A 19,030-nucleotide genomic window follows, 5' to 3' on the forward strand; every position below is an offset into this window, starting at 1 on the left:
AAATGACCAGAATTCGGCATACAAAGAGTACATAACAGGCTTTGTGGCAACTGACAAGTCTCTCTAGGATGTGGGAATATGCCACCATTTGAAAATCTAATCTAAGTGTCCCCTCGATCAAGATCACAAACGTCAACAGATATCAAACAGCTCTCCCTCCCTCTGTCTCATTTTAGTCTTCAAAGGAGGAAGGAAGGAACAAAGGGAGGCAGGCAACATGTGTAGTAACCTAAATTCAAAACGAAGTGAAAGTAAGACCGGGAAGGAAATCTTCAGTGGGAGCTCAGGGGCAGGTGGAGATTTTGCACTGTAACCGACCTTTCTCTCTCGTGGATGTTTCGTTTATAAGCTGTCCTTTGACACCACTGCCCATCATAATTACACATCGAAGGGACCTAAATGTATTTCAGTTCCTGCAGAGGTGCTCAGTTTGCGTCTCTGCACCGTGGAGGTCAAAGAGATCAAACTAGCCGTCCCCTCCTGCTGCCCCTGACCAGACTGCACAGGGCTTTGTTGAAGTCTGGGACCTTGTTTATAAAAGAGTTGCCCCCAGAAACTATGGGAAGTGGCTCCTCCACGCAGCATCTTGGTTGCTCCTCTCCCTCTGCAGAGATCTTGCCACCCAAACAACCATTTCTTGGCACTGATTCTGGAAAACAAAGCTATCGGCTGTAGCCCTCCCTTGCCTGCCGCCTGCCAGCATTTCCTTTTGGCATTGGCTATTTATCAGTGGAGCCAGGCGCTCACTCTTAGCTGGAGGTGGTGGTGGACGAAGTCTGACACAATTGCCAAGAGGCTCTGGGACGTCCCGTGGCCTGGCCTTGTTTTAGACGCCCTGCTTTGGGGTACTCTGCAGCAGCCCAGGGCAGGGCCTGTGTAGCACAAAGTAAGATGGGGAAAGCCTGCAAATTATCTGCTGACTTAGCTCTTGAAGGCTCATTGGGCCTTTTAAAATCCCTTACTGAGGTCTGAGGGATCACCCATTGATGGGTTGGAAGAGCAGTGCTGAGGTTGGTGGCTTCCTGCCTGCTTTTCAGCACCACTGGACAATAGGCCCGAGCAACACCTGCCTCATCCCCACAGCCATGCTGTGACCTCAACAGGGCACTGTGACGGGAGGTCCCGCTCTGACTGTCATGTCTTTGTCACCGTGGCTGGTGATGCAAGCGGAACTAACTCCTGTGTGTAATATGAGCTCAGAATCTTTAAAGGAAAGCATTCCTAAAGGACTTTTTATTAGAATGTCCTTATCAAACATGTCTATTTTTCTACAGTTACTGAGAAAATGGTTTAACAGTGTATTTTGTGTCAACTGTTAAAAGGTTATTATGACTGAATTTTCTAAGCAGCAAGTAGTCAGTGGGGTTTTTTCATTAAGGTAATTCAACAAAAGGGACCCCATGCCGCCTTCTCTAGTCCTCAGTCCCAAGTTCCTATCCCCACTGTATCTCCACCAGTAGATCAAGTGCTATGCAAATATGTCAGCCTATTAATGCACCAAGACCCATAACCACTGGAGAGAGATCTCTGCTTTTGTATCTCTCTCTATCTATCTATCTCTCTATCTATCTATCTATCTATCTATCTCTCCTTGGTGTTCTGGGCTACCTGGTTGGTGACTCTGAGTCATTTTCCGCCCACAAAGCACAGTAAGATCCATGGGCCAGATAAGAACCTCAAACCCAAGGCTGACAGCCCCCGCAGCTGACCCCAATCTGACAGAGCACGTTAGCTCCTTGAGGAAAGAGACAGTTTGTCTGGAAGGATGGGGCTAAAGAGACCCTCGCAGGCTTTGTTCTACTGACACGCCCCCCCCCCCACTGGCTCTCCAACAGGAAGTGTGTCTCTCCATTTACAGATTGAGATTATGTCATTGCTACAGCTGTCTGGTTCTGACATCCTCTGGGCACATGGCATGCCTGTGTCAACACGGCAGACTTGGCCCATCCTCCCCAGTCCTCCTGCGTATCATGTTGGGGTGTGGTTGTGTCTGCGTCCACGAGGTAGAATCCTCTCTTCCTTTATTTACTCCCTTCCTTTCTGCCGCCCCCGCCCCCGCCCCCCCCATCCCACCCCACCCCCCACCCCCCCCACCCCCGTTCTCTCTAGGTCCCATACTCACTGATTTAATCTGGTACCTGAGTTCCCTAACAGAAATCTAACTACTGTGTCAAAATGTCCACCTATCTCTTCAGCACAACTTTTCTCTCACAGGGTTAATTAACCAAATTAGACGCCTGTTGTTTGCCTTATACTCTAATTTAAAAGTTAATTACTGCTTCGTTTTAAAGCCCAGATGTTCAAGTTTCTTGCTTTCTTCCCCCCTACCTGTTGCTTTTATGTTTGAATTTAAGACTGTATCTTGGAGTGTTTGGAGGCTGTTTGACCAAGGTATGCAAGAGGAAGTGCACAGATGCTCTGGAAGAGCCCATGAGCACACTGGGAAAAGCCAGACCCTTTAGCTGAGAGAAACTGTGAACGCACAGAGTCACCACCACTGAGACCACTTACCAAGAGTCAACGTTTCACTCCTCCCCGACTGCAGGCATGCTCTACGTGACACAAAAGCCGAGGAGGCGACTTAAAATGACATGACCCGTATGCATGACCAGCATTACTACAAGGTCACTTCTATGGCTTTATTTCAGTGGATGGCAACTTTTACATAATAGATTGACTGATATTACAACACAGTTAAACAACTTATCTTGAGTTAAGACTTTATGTCCAAACTGTATTTAAGAAACCGTTAGCTTTTGCTTTAGAACAGACTAGAACGTTCCTTCCCAGTGTGTGCACCCTCAGAGTCTCAGATGGGACTTTTGATTCTGATGTCACAGTAGATGTCCAGACTGTCAGCAGTTTGCTAAGGGACTTGGACAATACATACAGTTTTGACAGTGCATACACAACAACAAAACAATATTTTGCCTGACACTGTACATTCAGAACACTCCCACAAATTACCTCATAGAGCTCTAGGCCACCATGAGAGGCTGAGTACTGTCATAGACACCTTTATAATTGGAGACGTAGAGCTTGGGCCAATTGAATAACTTTGGCCTGGAGGCCAGTGAGTGACAAATCCTGGTCTCCATGCGGGTCACAAAGCTGTAAGCCTGAGATGTTTTTATTATGAAAAAAAGTTTGGCATACCCACCTGCGGAGACAGTCTGATGTTATTACAGTCTTTCAAGCAGATGCTAATTTTTACATTTATAAATGGTTGGGAGGAAAACAAACAAAGAATACTTGAAGTCCACATAAAATTCAAATTTCAGCTGCCAGGGATGGAACATGGTAGAATGCTTGCCTAGTTTGCACAAGGCCCCAGGTTTGGTCCCTAGCACTGCATAAACAAAGTATATTGGCACACACCTATGACAGCATTTCAAAAGTGGAGCAGAAAGGTCAGAAGTTCAAGGTCATCCTCAGCCACATAGAGAGTTTGGGATTAGCCTGAGCTACATGAGACCCTGCCTCAAAAGAAAATGACAATACAAATCATGGTCCATACATAGTTTCGTTGGAACACAGCATACTGTCAGTGCATGCGTTACCTGTGGCTATTTGGACTCTGTACTAGGGGAGCTGAGCAACTGCAAGAGGGATTTACTAAATAGCACTAACCATTTTGTGTGTGTGTGTGTGTGTGTGTCAGGACTGTTAAGAATTTAACTAGTCTCGTGGGCTTCTGAGAACATCAGACAACAACCTCCTTTCCCATCCCAAATCTCCAGGAAAACATACTGTGGATTTTGTTTTGTTTTGTTTTGTTTTGTTGTTGTTGTTTTAGAGTAGATCCTATAGGCCAGGCTGTCAGAGAGAAGGGTTCCTTTTCCTACACAGCCTTCTGGGATCCAGCATCCACCTAGGAAGTAGCTAGAGGGAAACTATTCCCTGATGAGCAGTAACAACATAAAAGTTCCTGGCCCATCGATCGAATGTGGTTTCTCTGGTGCCTGGTGCCCGTGGGCTTTAGGGTCTACAGAGCGCTCAGCTGGTGTCTGCTCCGGTGAGGCTGCCTGCAGGGAGGTGAAGGACCCGGCTGCTGCAGTGGTCCTCACAAGCCTGACGGGAACTCAGGATTAATGTGTGTGGTGAAAAGGACTCAGGAGCCACTGTCACTGTTTTCACACTGGCCCTGGCCCTCGCTGGCCTTCAGCTAGAAGCTCAGCATACAGATGACTGACTGCCCTTCTCTGAGGCCTCGGGACGTCTCTGTGGGCGTGGGGGAAGGCGAAGGGTGAGAGACAAGACCAAACAGACCAAATCACAATGACTAAAGTTTTAGATGTGACGACACTCAATGGCATTGTTTAGAGTCACAAATTTGCTTTACTTTTGTTCTGTGGAAACATTTCTCATACCAGTCATCCAAATTTGGCCCTTTAATATTATCAGTTCTATGAGAGAGATGGGGGGGGGGGCCGGGGGGAAGCAAACATACCATGTTCTCTTATGAATGCTTTCCAGGAAATTAGATGGACAAGAAAATATTTTGTGAAAAATTATTGCATGTTGTGTTGCTGACAGACAAATGACAGCTGTGGTCCCACATCCCAAACTAAGTAGGTAATGCCATCTGCCTCAGAGGCCATGCAGAATAACATTTACCTGTCTTCAACCACTTAGAAGAAACAACCAGGTCACACCACCTCCAAGTCCAACACCATGAAACTCAGATAAGTGTAAAAGGAGCCAAACTTCTCCTTGGCCTTGTTGCCTTAGCAGAAGAAGGCTCCAGGCAGCCGCCTGCTCGTGTGAGGCAGCCCAAGGGAAGACGGTGATGCTCTAAGATGTACGAGATAAGTTCACGAGTGTGTTGAGTTTGCCGCTGTTGAACACGGGTCTGTGATGTTCTTAGACGCTTCCCCCCAGATCTGAATCTGGGGGGGATCCTGAAGTGTGTGGTTGGCAGGCAACAATGTCCACAGAGTCCTCAGGTCTCAGTTTCTGAGGTACAAAGCTTCCTACATGCAATTCACCATCTTAAGATCAAGGCTCAAGTGCCCACTGTATTAACAACACTCACCATTAAAGCTGTGACATCAACGTAGCCAATCTTTATAAGGACACGAAGGGTTGTTTTCCTCAGGCAATGTAAATATCCGCTGCCAACAAGCACTAGTGACAGAAACGTGCCAATCATCAGAGCTTCTAAAGTTTAAACAGCACTCATGGTATGTTCAACCGAAGAAGCAAGAGACATCTCAGGTGTCTAAGATCAGACCCAAATTGAGGCTGAAGGCCCTTCAGAGTTTTCCAATGCTAGATGTGCAGTCATAAAATACAATTAACAGGTCAGCTGGGGCTACAGCGTCAGATTACAGGCAGCTGTGGGCATCAGAACCTCTGCGTCTCCATCAGTGTTCTCCGAGAAGAGACAACACTATGCTCAGATCTGCCCTGGTACTCTCTCTCAGGCCCTCTGCCTATGAGAGTGACTGTGAACAGCACCCTCTCGAGCTCAGCTTGGGCAGTCCACTAGGGTCACTACGCCCACCTGCTGAGGCCTCTCTGAATGAGTGTCCCCACAAAGGAGCTGCTTCTTGCACATCTAGACAATGATCCCTCCCCATAGAGGTGTCTTCTGAGGACTTTGAACTTTTAAGGATACCTGGAAGGCATTGACTCCACAGAGCACTTCCTGGGTCAGGAGTGAATTTAGACCTTTGGACTTGTTAGGTACCAGGGAACCAACCACACCCATATGTAAATCCAACAAAGTACTGAGGCAAATGGAGCACACACAGGGAAATCCCCAGCAGCCCTGCTTTCTCTCCAGAGTTGTCATCTCAGTGGTTTTTGTATTTCTCTTTGCATTAGATATCACCTTCTTCATACCTAAGAAATTCTCACTCAGTGGCCTCCAATGCTGTGAGGACAGGAAGTCAGTCACTCAGTGGCCTCCAATGCTGTGAGGACAGGAAGTCAGTCACTCAGGGGCCTCCAATGCTGTGGTGACAGGAAGTCAGTCATTTAGGGACCTCACAGTGCTGTGAGGACAGGAAGTCAGTCATTTAGGGACCTCACAGTGCTGTGAGGACAGGAAGTCACTTAAGATATCAATCATCTTTCTGGGTAGTTGAACCTGTCCCCTCTGTTTAAGCAAGTCTCAGAGTTGCTCTGTTGGAACTCACCTTACAGCCAATATTAATCCCACCCAGGTCAAAGCATCTACATACATTCCCCTAACAGAGCTGCCAAAGGAGGCCAGCTGTTTGTTTTCATCCTTGAGCAGTGGCCACACCTGCAGCACTGCCTCTTCCACTCACTCACTGATGCTGAATTTGCTGGAGTCTGACACCTGAAATCAAACGCTTAGAATACTTTGCTCCTCCAGCCAGGCAGTGATGGCACACACCTTTAATCTCAACACTTGGGAGGCAGAGGCAGGTGGATCACTGTGAGTTTGAGGACAGCCTGGCCTACAAAGTGAGTCCAGGACAGCCAAGTATACACAGAGAACCCTTGTCTAAAACAAACAAACAAAAAAGAATACTTTGCTCCTGCCATTAGACGCCTTGAGCTTATTACTGGTGTCTGTACACCTCTGACCCCAGGCAGCAAATGACCAGAGCAGGGTCAAGTGAAGCCTCAGGGGGAAAGGACAGATGGGCTTGCCAGCTTGGGTCTTTCTCTTTCCATCCTTTGTAACCTGTGATTATGTAGACAGCTTCCCCCGGAATGTCCTGAGTACCTTTAATCAGCTCAGTACCCCTCCTCTAAAATCAGAGGCAACAGGGGGCTACACACACACACACACACACACACACACACACACACACACACACACACGTGACTGCATTGGAGCGGCCTCTTCCCTGCCCACAGTCTGTACAAACTGTGCTCTGGGAGAAACACCCAGCACTCTGGGATGACTGCTGCCAAGGGGGTGTTGTTCAGCTGTTGCCATGACAACCCTCCATCTGTGAGCAGGGACCACTCTTGCACAGCATGAAGCAGGCTTAGAGGAGGCCCCAAAGGCTGAAAGTCTGAGGGGTGAACCACCTGCAGACAGCCTTGAGGGAGCCCAAAGAAATGAGAGTAGCACCCAGTAAGTGTGTACTCACATAACACACACACACACACACACACACACACATACACACAAAATCACACTTGTTTACATTGACAGTATCAAATGTAACAGATGCCCAAAGAATTGCCATTTTCTTAATCAACAAATAAGCACTGTTTGCCAAATTAAGATTGGCCAAAAACAAATAATGGTTCAATAACAGCAATAAAAAGCATTTTATTCAAAATTGCTGGGTGTAGTGGCACATGCCTGTAATCCCAGCACTTAGGAAGTGGATGGAGGAAGATCAGGAGTTCAAGGCCAGCCTGAGCTACATGAGACCTTACCTCAAAAACAAAAACAAAAAAAAGTGAAAATAAATTGACGTAGAGTTTATTGTTGGAAATCTTATTTCAAGTTAGAGATACTAATTTTTATCCCGCATTCAGAGTTCTCAGAATTCTACTTCTTCTTGAGCCACTTCCATCTGGCGTTGAGCCTGGGAAAAAGCTCCTGCTACAGTGAACACACTGTAGTGTTCAGCATGCAAGGCAGCCTGGCCTCTGGAGCAGACAGAAACAGGGTCATCTGGACAGGCACAGCTCTATAGCAACCTCAGAGGGCAGAGGGAGGGAACTGGGGTGCAGCGGGCCCTCAGATGAGAGAGCTGTGAGGACCTGCTCACACAGAGGGACATTCGTACTCAGACCTCTGCACACTCATTTCAGCACCCAGGGCTCACGCAGTGGGTTTGCTGCCTTCAGGGACATCGAAGGTCCAATGAGCATTGCCCACAGCCTCCGAAGACCACACTGTAGGACTGGCCCCCGTCTGGTTTTCTGCTTCTGTTATAACAGCCATCAAGGCTCCTGGTTGTTCCCACACAATCCCTCCGCGTTACAGCATTCCCTCCACCCACCCCCTGTGCCGAAGGAACAAAGACCCTGAATGCTACTCAGTGTGGTCAGCTGATCCCAAACCCTCACAGCTAACCAACTGGAAAACATAAAATAGCCGCTCACAAACCCATGTGCACACGCAGACCACCGCACTCTTACGCCTCCCAGCTGGAGACAGCCGAGTCCACATAAGTCTGCAGAAGACTGAGGCTGGACAGATGGCTCAGCAGCTAAGCGCACTCGCGGCTCTTGCAGAGGTGCCAAAGTTTGGTTCCTAGCACCAAAGTCAGCCATCTCCCAAACACCTGTAACTCCAGCTCCAGGGCAATGTGACAGCTCTGAACTATGCAGGCAACCACACCTGTACACACACACACACACACACACACACACACACACACACACACACTAAACATGAATGAGGATTGCTCTCTCCTGTCATCACAGTGACATTAGCTCTTAAACAGTCTTACACATCGCTGCCTCACACACAGGCAATGGGCGGTAAGGACCCTTCATGGGTGTCCCGTTGGAGCCTGGGAGCCTGGTCCTGGGTCTGATGAGCTGTGTGCTCTTCGGTGCATCACTGAACCACTCTCAAACTTTTTTCTTAAATGACAAGTTCAATTTTTTTTTAAGAGACACTTTCAGCTCACAGAAAAAGCAAGCAGAAAGTAGACCCCCATCTGTCCCTCCCCTTCTCAACCTCCCCCATGACTGACGAGACGCACCACAGTATGTTTGTCGCCGTTCATGAACCTACCTCACTATGCCACTATCACCCACATTCGGAGATGACAGTAGGGGACACTCTTGACCATGAACAGGTACGACAGGCTCCCACTGTCACCATGTCACCTGAGGCAGGCTACCTGCCCCACGGCTCCTCTGCAGACCACTGAGTTTCCCTCCCTACCCTGCACGGCTCGGCCTCTTCCAGAACAGAGCGTGGCTGGGTCCCCCGTGAAAAGCCTTCTGAAATTGTATTCTTCCACCTGCTCAGATGCATTTAAAGTGCCTCCTCATGGCTTCATAGCTCTTCATTTTCCAGTACTAAACAATGCTCCGTTTTCTGGACAGACCAGACTTTATTTAACCACTGACTTAATGGCATCTCGGCTGCTCGGCTGTCCGCATTTTATGCACTAGTGTCTGTGCGTGTTATATAGAAATAAGCTTTGGGCAAGTGTCAGGGATCAGGGTTCCCGTACTGTGCAGTGAGACATCTCCCTGATGGTTTCCCCCAGCTCAAGGCAGGGCTGTTCTGTCTGGCCTTGGCTGTAGGACTTGCTTTGTAGACCAAGCTGGCCCTGAATTCACAGAGCTCCGGCTGCCTCTGCCTCCCTGAGTGCTGGGGTTACAGGCGGGTGCCACCGCACCTGGCGACACTTCTCTTGTAAACTGGCAAAGTGTCTTCCTGAGTGGCTGTACTACTCCCCCCCCCCCATTCTCCCAGGAGTAAATGAAAACTCTGGTAGCTCCTTCCTGGTGTTTAGCGGTGTCAGTGTTTTGGAGTTGTGCCCTTCTGATAGGTGTGCCGTGGTTGTGTTATGGCTGTGCCATGCAGTTCACCGTGGCATTAAACAGCTTCTTGGATACTTCCTGTCTGTAGGTTGGTCCTGCAGGAGCGTCTGGTCACATCTTTGTCCATGCTGTCTGTGGGTTGTCCGTTTCCCTGTTCTTGAACTGCAAAGGCTCTCAGTATCTTTTAGGAACCTGTGCTTCATTAGCTGTGTGTTCTGCAAATGTTCCTCTTTGCTGGGCATTCTCTGAGAGCATCTTTTGCTCTGCAGAAGTTTCTTATTTCAATGAGTTCCAGCCTGGCAACTGTCCCTGGTGGACCGAGCCTTTGGAGCTGAATCTAAGATGTCACCACCATCCAGACCTTCCGTCTCTCCTGGGAGCTTCATCCTTTTACCTAGTCCATGGCGGTTTTCAGTTGATGTTTTGTGACTTGTGTGAAGTCTGTGTTCAGATTCTTTTTTTTTTTTTAATCTTCTTCTAGCAGTGAGCCTGATAGCTCCAGTACCATTTGCTGAGATAGCAGCAGCCTTTGCTCCCTTGTCAAAAGCAAGTCCGTCCTGCACAGGTCGACCACTCAGCTCATGAGGCCTGTTTCTGCGCTTTCTGTGTTATCCTCTTCGCCTGGGCACCCACTCTTTGCCTGGGGACCCCCTCTTCCACCAGGACCTCGCTGTCTCCACTGATATAAGTGGTAGTCAGTCTTGGCTTTTGGTAGCACAGTCCTCTGTCTTTGCGGTTTCTTCAGTATTGAACGGTCAATTTTGTCTATTCTGGGTCTTTTAAAGTTTCTCTTATCACCTTCAGCGTGATAGCTGATCGACACTGGACTGCAATCACGCTAACTCCGTCTGTAGATCAAGCTGAGCCCCTGACAAGGCTGGTCCTTCCTTCCCACGGACATGCGATGTCCTTTTATTTAGTTCTTCGGTATCTTTAACCTTTTATACTTTTCCTTACCCAATTCTGGTACATACTTTATGTATGTCATTTCAGGGGGTGCTAACTTAAACGCTCTTGTTTTTCATCTCATATTCTAATTGGCCATTGCGGATATATAAGAAAGCAGTTGGGTTTTGTATATTAATTTGTGTCCAACACCCTTATGTAATTTTTTTTTAATTTTGGTTTTGTAAAGTGTGGTGCACAGGCCTTTAGTCCCAGCACTCAGGAGGCAGAGGCAGGTGGATCTATATGAATTCAAGCCCAGCCTGATCCTCAAAGCAAGATCCAGGACATCCAGGATTACACAGAGACACCTGTCTTAGGAAAAAAATAACTTGAGTTTGTGGTTTGCTTGTTTGCTTGTTTGCTTGTTTGTTTGTTTGTTTTTGTCAATTCTTGTTTTTCTAGAGGTGAGCATGTCATCTATAAATGATAAATTTTTCTTCCCTTCTAATCTGTATATCTCTTATTAACTTTTCTTGTCTTATTGCATCATCTGACTTCTAGAATCATGTTAAAAAACAATGGTTCCTGTTTTGGGTCTAATCAGAAAACAAGTTTCTGACAGAAATGACCCAAAAGGAAGTTTTGAATACCACCCCCTTAGTTCAAAAACATCTCTCTAATCATACCTTATGGAGAGAGACCCTTTTGTTGTTTATAAAAGTTTTACTAATAACCACAAATGGCTTAGAGATCAAGATGTACTCTTATGACAAATGAATAAACAAGCATATATCTAAACAATGAAGCATTTCATAATTGAAAAACATAAAACCATGGAGCAACACAGAATAACCTTAAAGCACACATTATTAAGTTTAAAAAAAAATTCTTGAAAGACCACAATACCATGTGACTTCACCTATATGGTTCTTACAGAGGACTTTCATATCGAATAGAAGTTGGGTTTTATCAGACTCTCCTGTATCTTCCAATATTACCACATTTAATTTGTCCTACTCTGCCCACCAACGTGGATTATAGGCATCTATTTTCTAATGTTGAACTTGATTATGGTGTATAATTCTTTTCAAATTGTTAGATTCGGTTTGCGAGTGGTTTGATGTTGAGCCTTTTTGGATCTGTGTTGGTGGAAGCGATTGATTTGAAGTTTTCATTTACTGAAGTATCTTTTCCTCGTTTGCTCTTAGGGTGATGCTGGACTCCTAGTGTGGACTGAGAAGTGTTTCTTCTAATTACCTCCTCTGAGAGAGATTACAGCTTGATGTATTTTCCTCCTTAACTACTCGGAAGAGCTCATCATCTGGATCTAGTGCTTTCTGGTTGGGAAGGGTCATCAATAAGTTACTTAAAGTCGGGGCTGGAGAAATGACTCAGCGGTTGAGATCGCTGGACTGTTCTTGCAAAGGGCCTGGCTCAGTGCGTAGTGCACACACACGCGAGCTCACGGTCACCATAACTCCAGTTCCGAGGGACCTGGCACCTTCTTCTGGCTTCCGTGAGCTACTGCATTGTGTGTGATACACATATACTCAAGCAGGCATCTACACTCATACACATAAATAAAAATAAATACTGCATTAAAGTCTTTAATGTATAGACCTTTTGGGTTATCTATTTCCTCTCATGTAAGTTTTGCCAAACTGTATGTTTCTATTAGTCAGTCTACTTCTCCCAGGCAGAGAACGGTGGATACATCCCTTGGTGTCCTTTCCATGTCCGTGGGGTCTGTTGTAAGGCTCCCCTGCTCGCCTCTGAGCATACGAGTGCTCTTGCGCTCTCTCTCTCTCTCTCTCTCTCTCTCTCTCTCTCTCTCTCTCTCTCTTCTCTCTCTCTCCCCCCCCCCAATAGAAATGTAATTATTTTATTTCAAAGAGCTAGCTCTTGATCCCATCGGTTTTAATTGACTTCCTGGTTTCAGCGTCATAGGTTTCAATGCGATTGGTTTGTGTCCCATCTTTACTTCCTTGCCGACTTTGGACTTAAATCACTCCTCCAGCCTAGATGACTGAGCTCAGATTTCTTCTCCGATTGATGCATTCGATGCTATGAATTTACATTCGGGCTCTGTTTTCACTTTGTGTCTAAAATTGTGGTTTCATCTTCACTTAGTTCAAAGTCCATATATATATATATATATACTTTTTAATTTCTCTTGCTGTTTCATCTGTGTCCCAAGTTACCAGGAACTGTGTTGTTTAACCTTAAAGTGTTTGGCGACCTCCCAGCTCTCTTTCCATTACTGACTTCCAGCTTAACCCCACTGTGTTCTGAAAGGAAACACTGCGCAATGTTAGTATGAATGTGGTAAGGTGTGTCTGAGGGCCCAGAGGGATTGTACTAATGAATGTTCTCCCTGTGACCTTGAGAAAAATCTGCCACCTGATGTTCGATTCCTTATTTTTCCAGCAACCATTTGGCCCCCGCTGTCTCTGTCTCTATGACCCTGACATGAACTTTAGTTACACCTCCATCAGTTCAAGCCTATGTCACTCTTAAACTCATGACCCTAATTGAGTCAGCTTTTAACTTTTAACTTTTTAAAAAATTCTTCCTTTGTTTGCAAGGGTGAAGTTCAGCTACCTAAAATATTCCTGCGTCCCTTCACCAACCACACCCCATCCCATCTCCCACCATACTACCCCAGGGAGCAGACAGGCTTGCTGTGAGTAGGTACTTTGTTAAGACACAGTGACCTCTTCCACAGTAGAAGAACACTTCACGGAGGCTTAGCAGTGCCGATTTAAGATAAACACACAGCTGCATATTAAGTGGGAAAGTCCTCCAGGGGACAGACACTCACCACACTTGCAGAGGAGCAGTGTCTGGCTCCCGGACCTGTGTCAGGAGGCAGCCACCTGTATCTCCAGCCATGGCATCCCAGGCACCTGAACGTCTGTGTGCGTTCTAGCACAAGCAGATACCCATCATAAAAATCATTTTTAAGTAACCCAATACCAGCATGTTATTGGCAAATGGTATTCAACACAACTCCAGCTCTGCCCTGCAGGAAACACACATGTAGGGACTTCACCAAAATCATGTTAATAGTAAACCAAACGCATCGTAAAGAGAAGCCAGCCTAAGCCTTAAGAACATCCAATAGCCCCGCTGTGTCTTAGCTGTAATGCTAACTGTCACTTTTCTTTTTCTGCCATTTTAGTTATTTGCCCAAAAGCAGAAAAAAGAAATCCTGCTCACTATTAGTTTAAAAATAATGACTTGTATATTCCTTTTCCAGTAAAGGGTCAGATGCTTGCTGTGGCTGAGAAAAATAAGTCGTTTCTCTGTAAGCTATTTCCTAGGATAGGAAAAAAAAAAGTATTCTGGAAAATCCATTACTTCAAAAGTCCATTATCAGTGTCAACTTTTCAACGTCCTTTTATTGTGATTCTGTGAAATGGAGGGTAAGATGGGGTCTGGTCTGCAGAAACGCTCACTTGTGCTTCCATGAAAGCCTCACCGAGCTGCCCCCACAGCCCTGCCAAGACCTAGAACTGCATCATGAAGTGGAGGTGTCACGAGGCCCCCACTGGAATCCACTCCTAAGGAACAGCAAGGGTGGAGCCGGAGCTCAGGGGTCAGTGCCGCTCTTCTTCCAGGGGAGCCAAGCTCTGCTCCCGGTAGCCATGGTGGGCAGCTCACAACGGCCCACAGCTCCAGCCCCAGAGGGTTAGCACCCCCTTCTGAAGTTCTCAGGCACCCACACACAAGTGGCATAAACTCACAGACATGCACACATACACATAAATTAAAATTTAAAATATTTTATGAAAAAGTAAATCCTCTCCCCCCCAAAAAAGAAAACACAAATAGACTTAATTTTCAACTCTGTCTCTGCAATTTTCCTAAGAACTTGAGTTTTTATAAAATACTGTCGTCCTACAAAGAAATGTTTCCACGTTCAGGCCTGTGGCAGTCTTCAAGGCTGAGAACATGCCAGAACTTGTTTTTGTCCTAAAAGATCCAAGCAGCTAACTACAACTAGGCAAGGCCAACGGCGTCTAGAAGGTGTCTGAGTGTTGGCTATGGACACTTAGTGAGGGCTTGCTGTCCAGTGGGCAACATCTTTAAGCAAGGCATGCTGGGGACACTCACTAATAAACAGTAACATCTCCATTGTCCTCAACAAGCTGACACCCTATGGCCACCAGCTCCTACTGAGTGGCCACACAAACCCCTGTGAACAGATGCTGATTCCCACATCACACATGGAGAGAGTGACTCTAATCCAGAGGGGCCTTCCAGAACCAACTGCCTGGGGTTTAGGACAGCAAAGCAGCCTCTGTGTAGATGGTCAGCAAATGTATCACGTGGCAGGAAGGGGCATGTCTTGGGGGTCCAGGGCAAAGGGGTGCCATAATATGGGGCCAGCTTGAGACGTAAATTGAAGATTTGGCTGCAGAGGGTCAGGGGACAGTGCCTAGGCTGGTCTGCAAAGGGATGTGGCTTCCCAGGGGATTTGGTAAAAATTCATTGTGAAAACTGGTGCTAAATTGTAGATGATTCTGTGCTGAGGGTGGAGGAACACAGGCTGCAGTTTATTAAAGCCATCACAGTATCAAAATAGCTCCTAGGGCAGGAGAGGTGGCTCAGAGGTTAAGAGCACTGCCTGCTCTTCCAAAGGTCCGGAGTTCAATTCCCAGCAGCCACATGGTGGCTCACAACCATCTAGAATGAGATCTGGTGCCCTCTTCTGGCCTGCAGGTGTACATGCAGGCAAAAACACTGTATACATAATAAATCTTTAATTTAAAAAAAAAAAAGAAAAAAAACTCCTAACTCTTTAAGGTTGAACAAAAGGACAGTTTCCACTGACCTGAAACAAGATGTCCTGGACACAGCCATCAAGCACTCTAAAATAATTCAGCAAATCTGTTTTTTTTTTTAAAAAAGGAAAGGAAAGGAAAGAGAAAGTGGAATTTCAGTGTCAGGTAATAGCAAATTACAAGCCCAGCAAAATGATACACAGAGAACGTGGGAACTCTCACTGTAGCTCTCTTTATGCAAAAACCAATGATCTTTTAGCGATGTACAGGGAGCACAGCGAGAATCACACATCTTCCCCAAAACCCCTGTCACGGCTTCAACTTCCTTCGCAGTAAAGCAGCTGACACCTGCTCTGAGTCCACTGTTGCCAACCTCCCCACCAAACCTCTAAGCACGGAAGCCAGGCAGAGCTCCAGTTCGACTCACCTTCTGACCCTTCTGTAATCCCCTTTACTCAGCTCCAAGTATGTCTGCACACCGACAACGAGGTGAAAGCATGCTAAATGCGAAAGCACAAATTTACGTATTGAGAAATCTCTACGATGCCAAATTTTTTTAGAGTAAATAAATAAATATATATATTTAAGAACTTGCTGTGTTAGGGAAACTGTTTACATATTGAGACGCTCCTCTTTTTTTGACTGGAACAATAAAAGAATAATTTGATATGGCCTTGGTTTCTTTTTTTATATAAGTACATCCAAATAAGTCAATCTATTCTACAGGCGGGAGAGTGAATTCATCTCAACGTGCTATGGGCTGCCACAGAGTCATTCAAAATATGGGAGCTTGCACCCCAAATCCATGGACAGCATCATAACTGTGCAGTGTCCCCTGTTTTCCTCTCCCTGTCTCTCCCTCTGTTCTGTGACCTTCCTGCCTAGACCTCCTCAGTATTCTGGACTGGAAGGCACCAGGGCTCCCTCTTTCTCTTTCAGTGGTGGGTGGTGAATACTCCACGGGCACGCACTCCCACTGCTGTGTTCATAAACACGTTAGCCTGCAAACACCTCACTCACCAGCCGGGAACTATTATCTAGTGCTCCCGCCCACCCTCAGCAGCCAGCTGTTTATTCTCTGCGTGTCTAACATTTTGACAAACTGCACCACCCTTCTAACACCTTTGTGGGGAACCACCGCTCACTCTGTGAGCCAGGCACTTAAGGAGAAGAGGACGCACTCGGTCCCTCAGTCAGCACATGGCCACGGAAGGACGTGTGCTTCCACACTCCCCACCCACGCGGGGCTAGTCAAAAGGGATAGACTTTACACCCACAGGGACTCAAAAGAGCACAGTGAGGTGGGGGGGGGGAACTGTGACAGGAAGCATTCCCCACGGGTGATGCTGCCCTGAGCTTCATTGCTTTCATCTACAGCCAGCACACATGCCATGATATGTCATCCAGCCATGGAGGCTGAGACAGGCTGAGACAGGCTGGGACTGTCTTCAAGTGCCAGCCTGTACATTTCCAAGGAGTCTTCGTTTGTTACTAAACACAAATTATAACAATTTACAACTGAATTACGTTTAAAAAAAATAAACAGTTGAAAAGCATTTTTAAAAATCACCTGTTCCTAATTGTCTAACTAGATCTGATAATTACCTGTTGCACCTGTGGCAGCATGTCCCTTTCCAGCTCCATAGTTGTTGACAGCAAGTTGGGAGTTCAAAGCCAGTCTTGGTGGGAAATTTTAAACGATGGAGATTGACACATTCTATAAACAATGTCTTAAGTTTCTCTGGAAAGCCTGTTGTTAAAAACACTTGAGAGAAGGTTGTGAAAGACAACAGAGCAGGTGGGTCTTTTCAGCTGGCTGGACTCCGAGGGTATTTTCTTTGTCCACATTATCCACCACGGAGCTGACTAGACTGTGTCTCTCAGACAGTGGACAGCGGGTTCGATGGCAGTGAAGGTCATCGCAAGAAGCCCGACTGCATGACTGGTGTGAAGAAATCAGGATGCATGTGTCCCTGGTCTGAGTGCGGAGTGTGTGGATGCTGCTGTCACGTGACTGCTCATCAGTGGGCTCCAGGCAGGGTGGCCTTGGTCACCTGAAAGGCAAAGAGTATGGCCTTCTGGAAGAGGAGAAATCAAGTTGTGGGGCCCTTCGGCCATCTAGCTTGTCTGGAATGCGAATGTGCTGTCAGCTTGACACAAACTAGACTCATCCATTGAGAAAATGCACCTGTGAGAAAGCCTGGAACTTTCTCTTGGCCGATGACTGACATGCTGGGCCCATCTGTGAGTATACACCCATCCCACAGAGGTTGGCTCCACCTCTACTTGGGTGGAGGCTCCCGGCACCAGGACCAGAGTGAAGTTCTTGGTGGAATGACTGTGACCTGGGCCAGCATGTCCACTCTGAGTGACCTCTACACACACAGGGATCTCCTGGGATCAGTCACGACTCTGTCACCAAGGGCCAGTGTTACATGTTTGTCCTGGCCTGTGGGTAGGTGACTAGTGGGGATGGGTCCACTAGCTATGACAGAAGAGCAAGGCTTGTGTGTGCAGATGGAAGGGAGATGTCACGTCTTAGCCGTGGTGCCCAGGGCGCGGCCTTCTCACAGCCTCATCCCCAGAAACAGCATGGAGGCCACTTCACGACTCCGTCCCTCATGTGTCCTCCACAGGATTCCACCCCCAGCCCAGAGGCCTCAGAGAAGCACGTCTTGATCACAACTTGCTGGGTTGGACATTTGGGGAGGGCGTGCCCAGGAAGTGCGCCTCTGAGCCATCTGTGAGATGCCTCAGCTCCTTTGAGTTGCTTTCTGTGTCCGCTTCCGCCCAGGGACTCCCTCACAGGAGGGAGACACAGCAGCTTCCACAGGATGAGACGCTGAAGCCCGTCAAGGGCGACACCAAGAAGAAGTAGTCTTCTGCCGAGCTCTGGGCTCCACATAGTCAGATGCAGAAGGTAGAGACACTACCACAAAATCACGGCAAGTCTGAGTCTCAGAAGGAACATGCCAAGAATCCAGTGGCCGGATGTGCAGGCCCCTGGCCACATGTGCAGGCCCCTGTGTCTGACTGTATTAGTCACCATTCTTTATTAAGGTTTCTGTCTCTATGATAAAACACCATGACCAAAAACAACAGTTTATTTCAGCTCACACCTTCCACATCACAGTCATCGCTGAGGGAAGTCAGGACAGGACCCCCAAGCAGGAGCTGGGGGCAGGAGCTGATGCAGAGGCCATGGAGGGTGCTGCTTACCGGCTTGCTCAGCCTGATTTCTTATATCTCCCAGAACCACCAGGCCAGGAAGATGCCCACATAGGTCTGCCTACACCCAATCTAGTAGGGGAATTTTCTCAATTTTGGGTTCCTTTTCTCAGATGACTGAAGTTTGTGTTCACATAAAACAAGCCAGCACGGTTACTTTCCTGTCGCTGTGATACAATACCCTGGCAAGAAGCAGCTTAGAGGAGGGAGGGTTTATTTGGCTCCCAGCCCCAGAGCCAATCACCACAGGGTAGCATGAAGAAAGGAGCAGGACAGAGAGAGACTGAAGAGGGGACAGGCTATAGAACCTCACCACATATCCCCTGACATAGTTCAGCAAGGTCCCACCGCTGCGTTCCATCACGTTCACAAGAGCCACCAATGAGGGCTCAGACCCATGAGCCAACAGAGAACACTTCATATTAAGATCAGGAAATCAGGCTCTTTGGTCTTTCTGTTGTCATTCGTCCCTTGTAGGGAGGCATTTGAGGCAGTGGATTTATACTGGCCATAGGACTGTGGGTGACAAATAGATGTACTTCTGATTCTCTGGCACACAGAGGAGCCTGTGTGCCACGAGGCCTCCAGATGTGGGTGACACGGAGGAGCCTGTGTGCCACGAGGCCTCCAGATGTGGGTGACACAGAGGGGCCTGTGTGCCACGAGGCCTCCAGATGTGG

General features: G+C 47.2%; 1 protein-coding gene across 3 annotated transcripts in view; it reads left to right on the top strand.

Annotated features, from left to right (window-relative positions):
• The window catches only part of KCNJ6 (potassium inwardly rectifying channel subfamily J member 6), a 238,041-nt gene extending 222,803 nt beyond the window's left edge, over window positions 1–15,238 (top strand). For all 3 annotated transcript variants that reach the window (XM_084802333.1, XM_084802332.1, XM_084802334.1), the window contains exon 5: window positions 11,544–15,238. Coding sequence is in view for 2 of the 3 variants with exons in the window: in XM_084802332.1 (XP_084658458.1) it covers window positions 11,544–11,562 (19 nt within the window). In the remaining variant the exon portion in view is untranslated. The remainder of the gene's footprint in view (window positions 1–11,543) is intronic.
• The last annotated feature ends 3,792 nt before the right edge of the window (window positions 15,239–19,030 follow it).

The sequence above is a fragment of the Acomys minous genome, assembly GCF_964271855.1.
Source record: "Acomys minous genome assembly, chromosome: 11".
NCBI lineage: Eukaryota > Metazoa > Chordata > Mammalia > Rodentia > Muridae > Acomys > Acomys minous.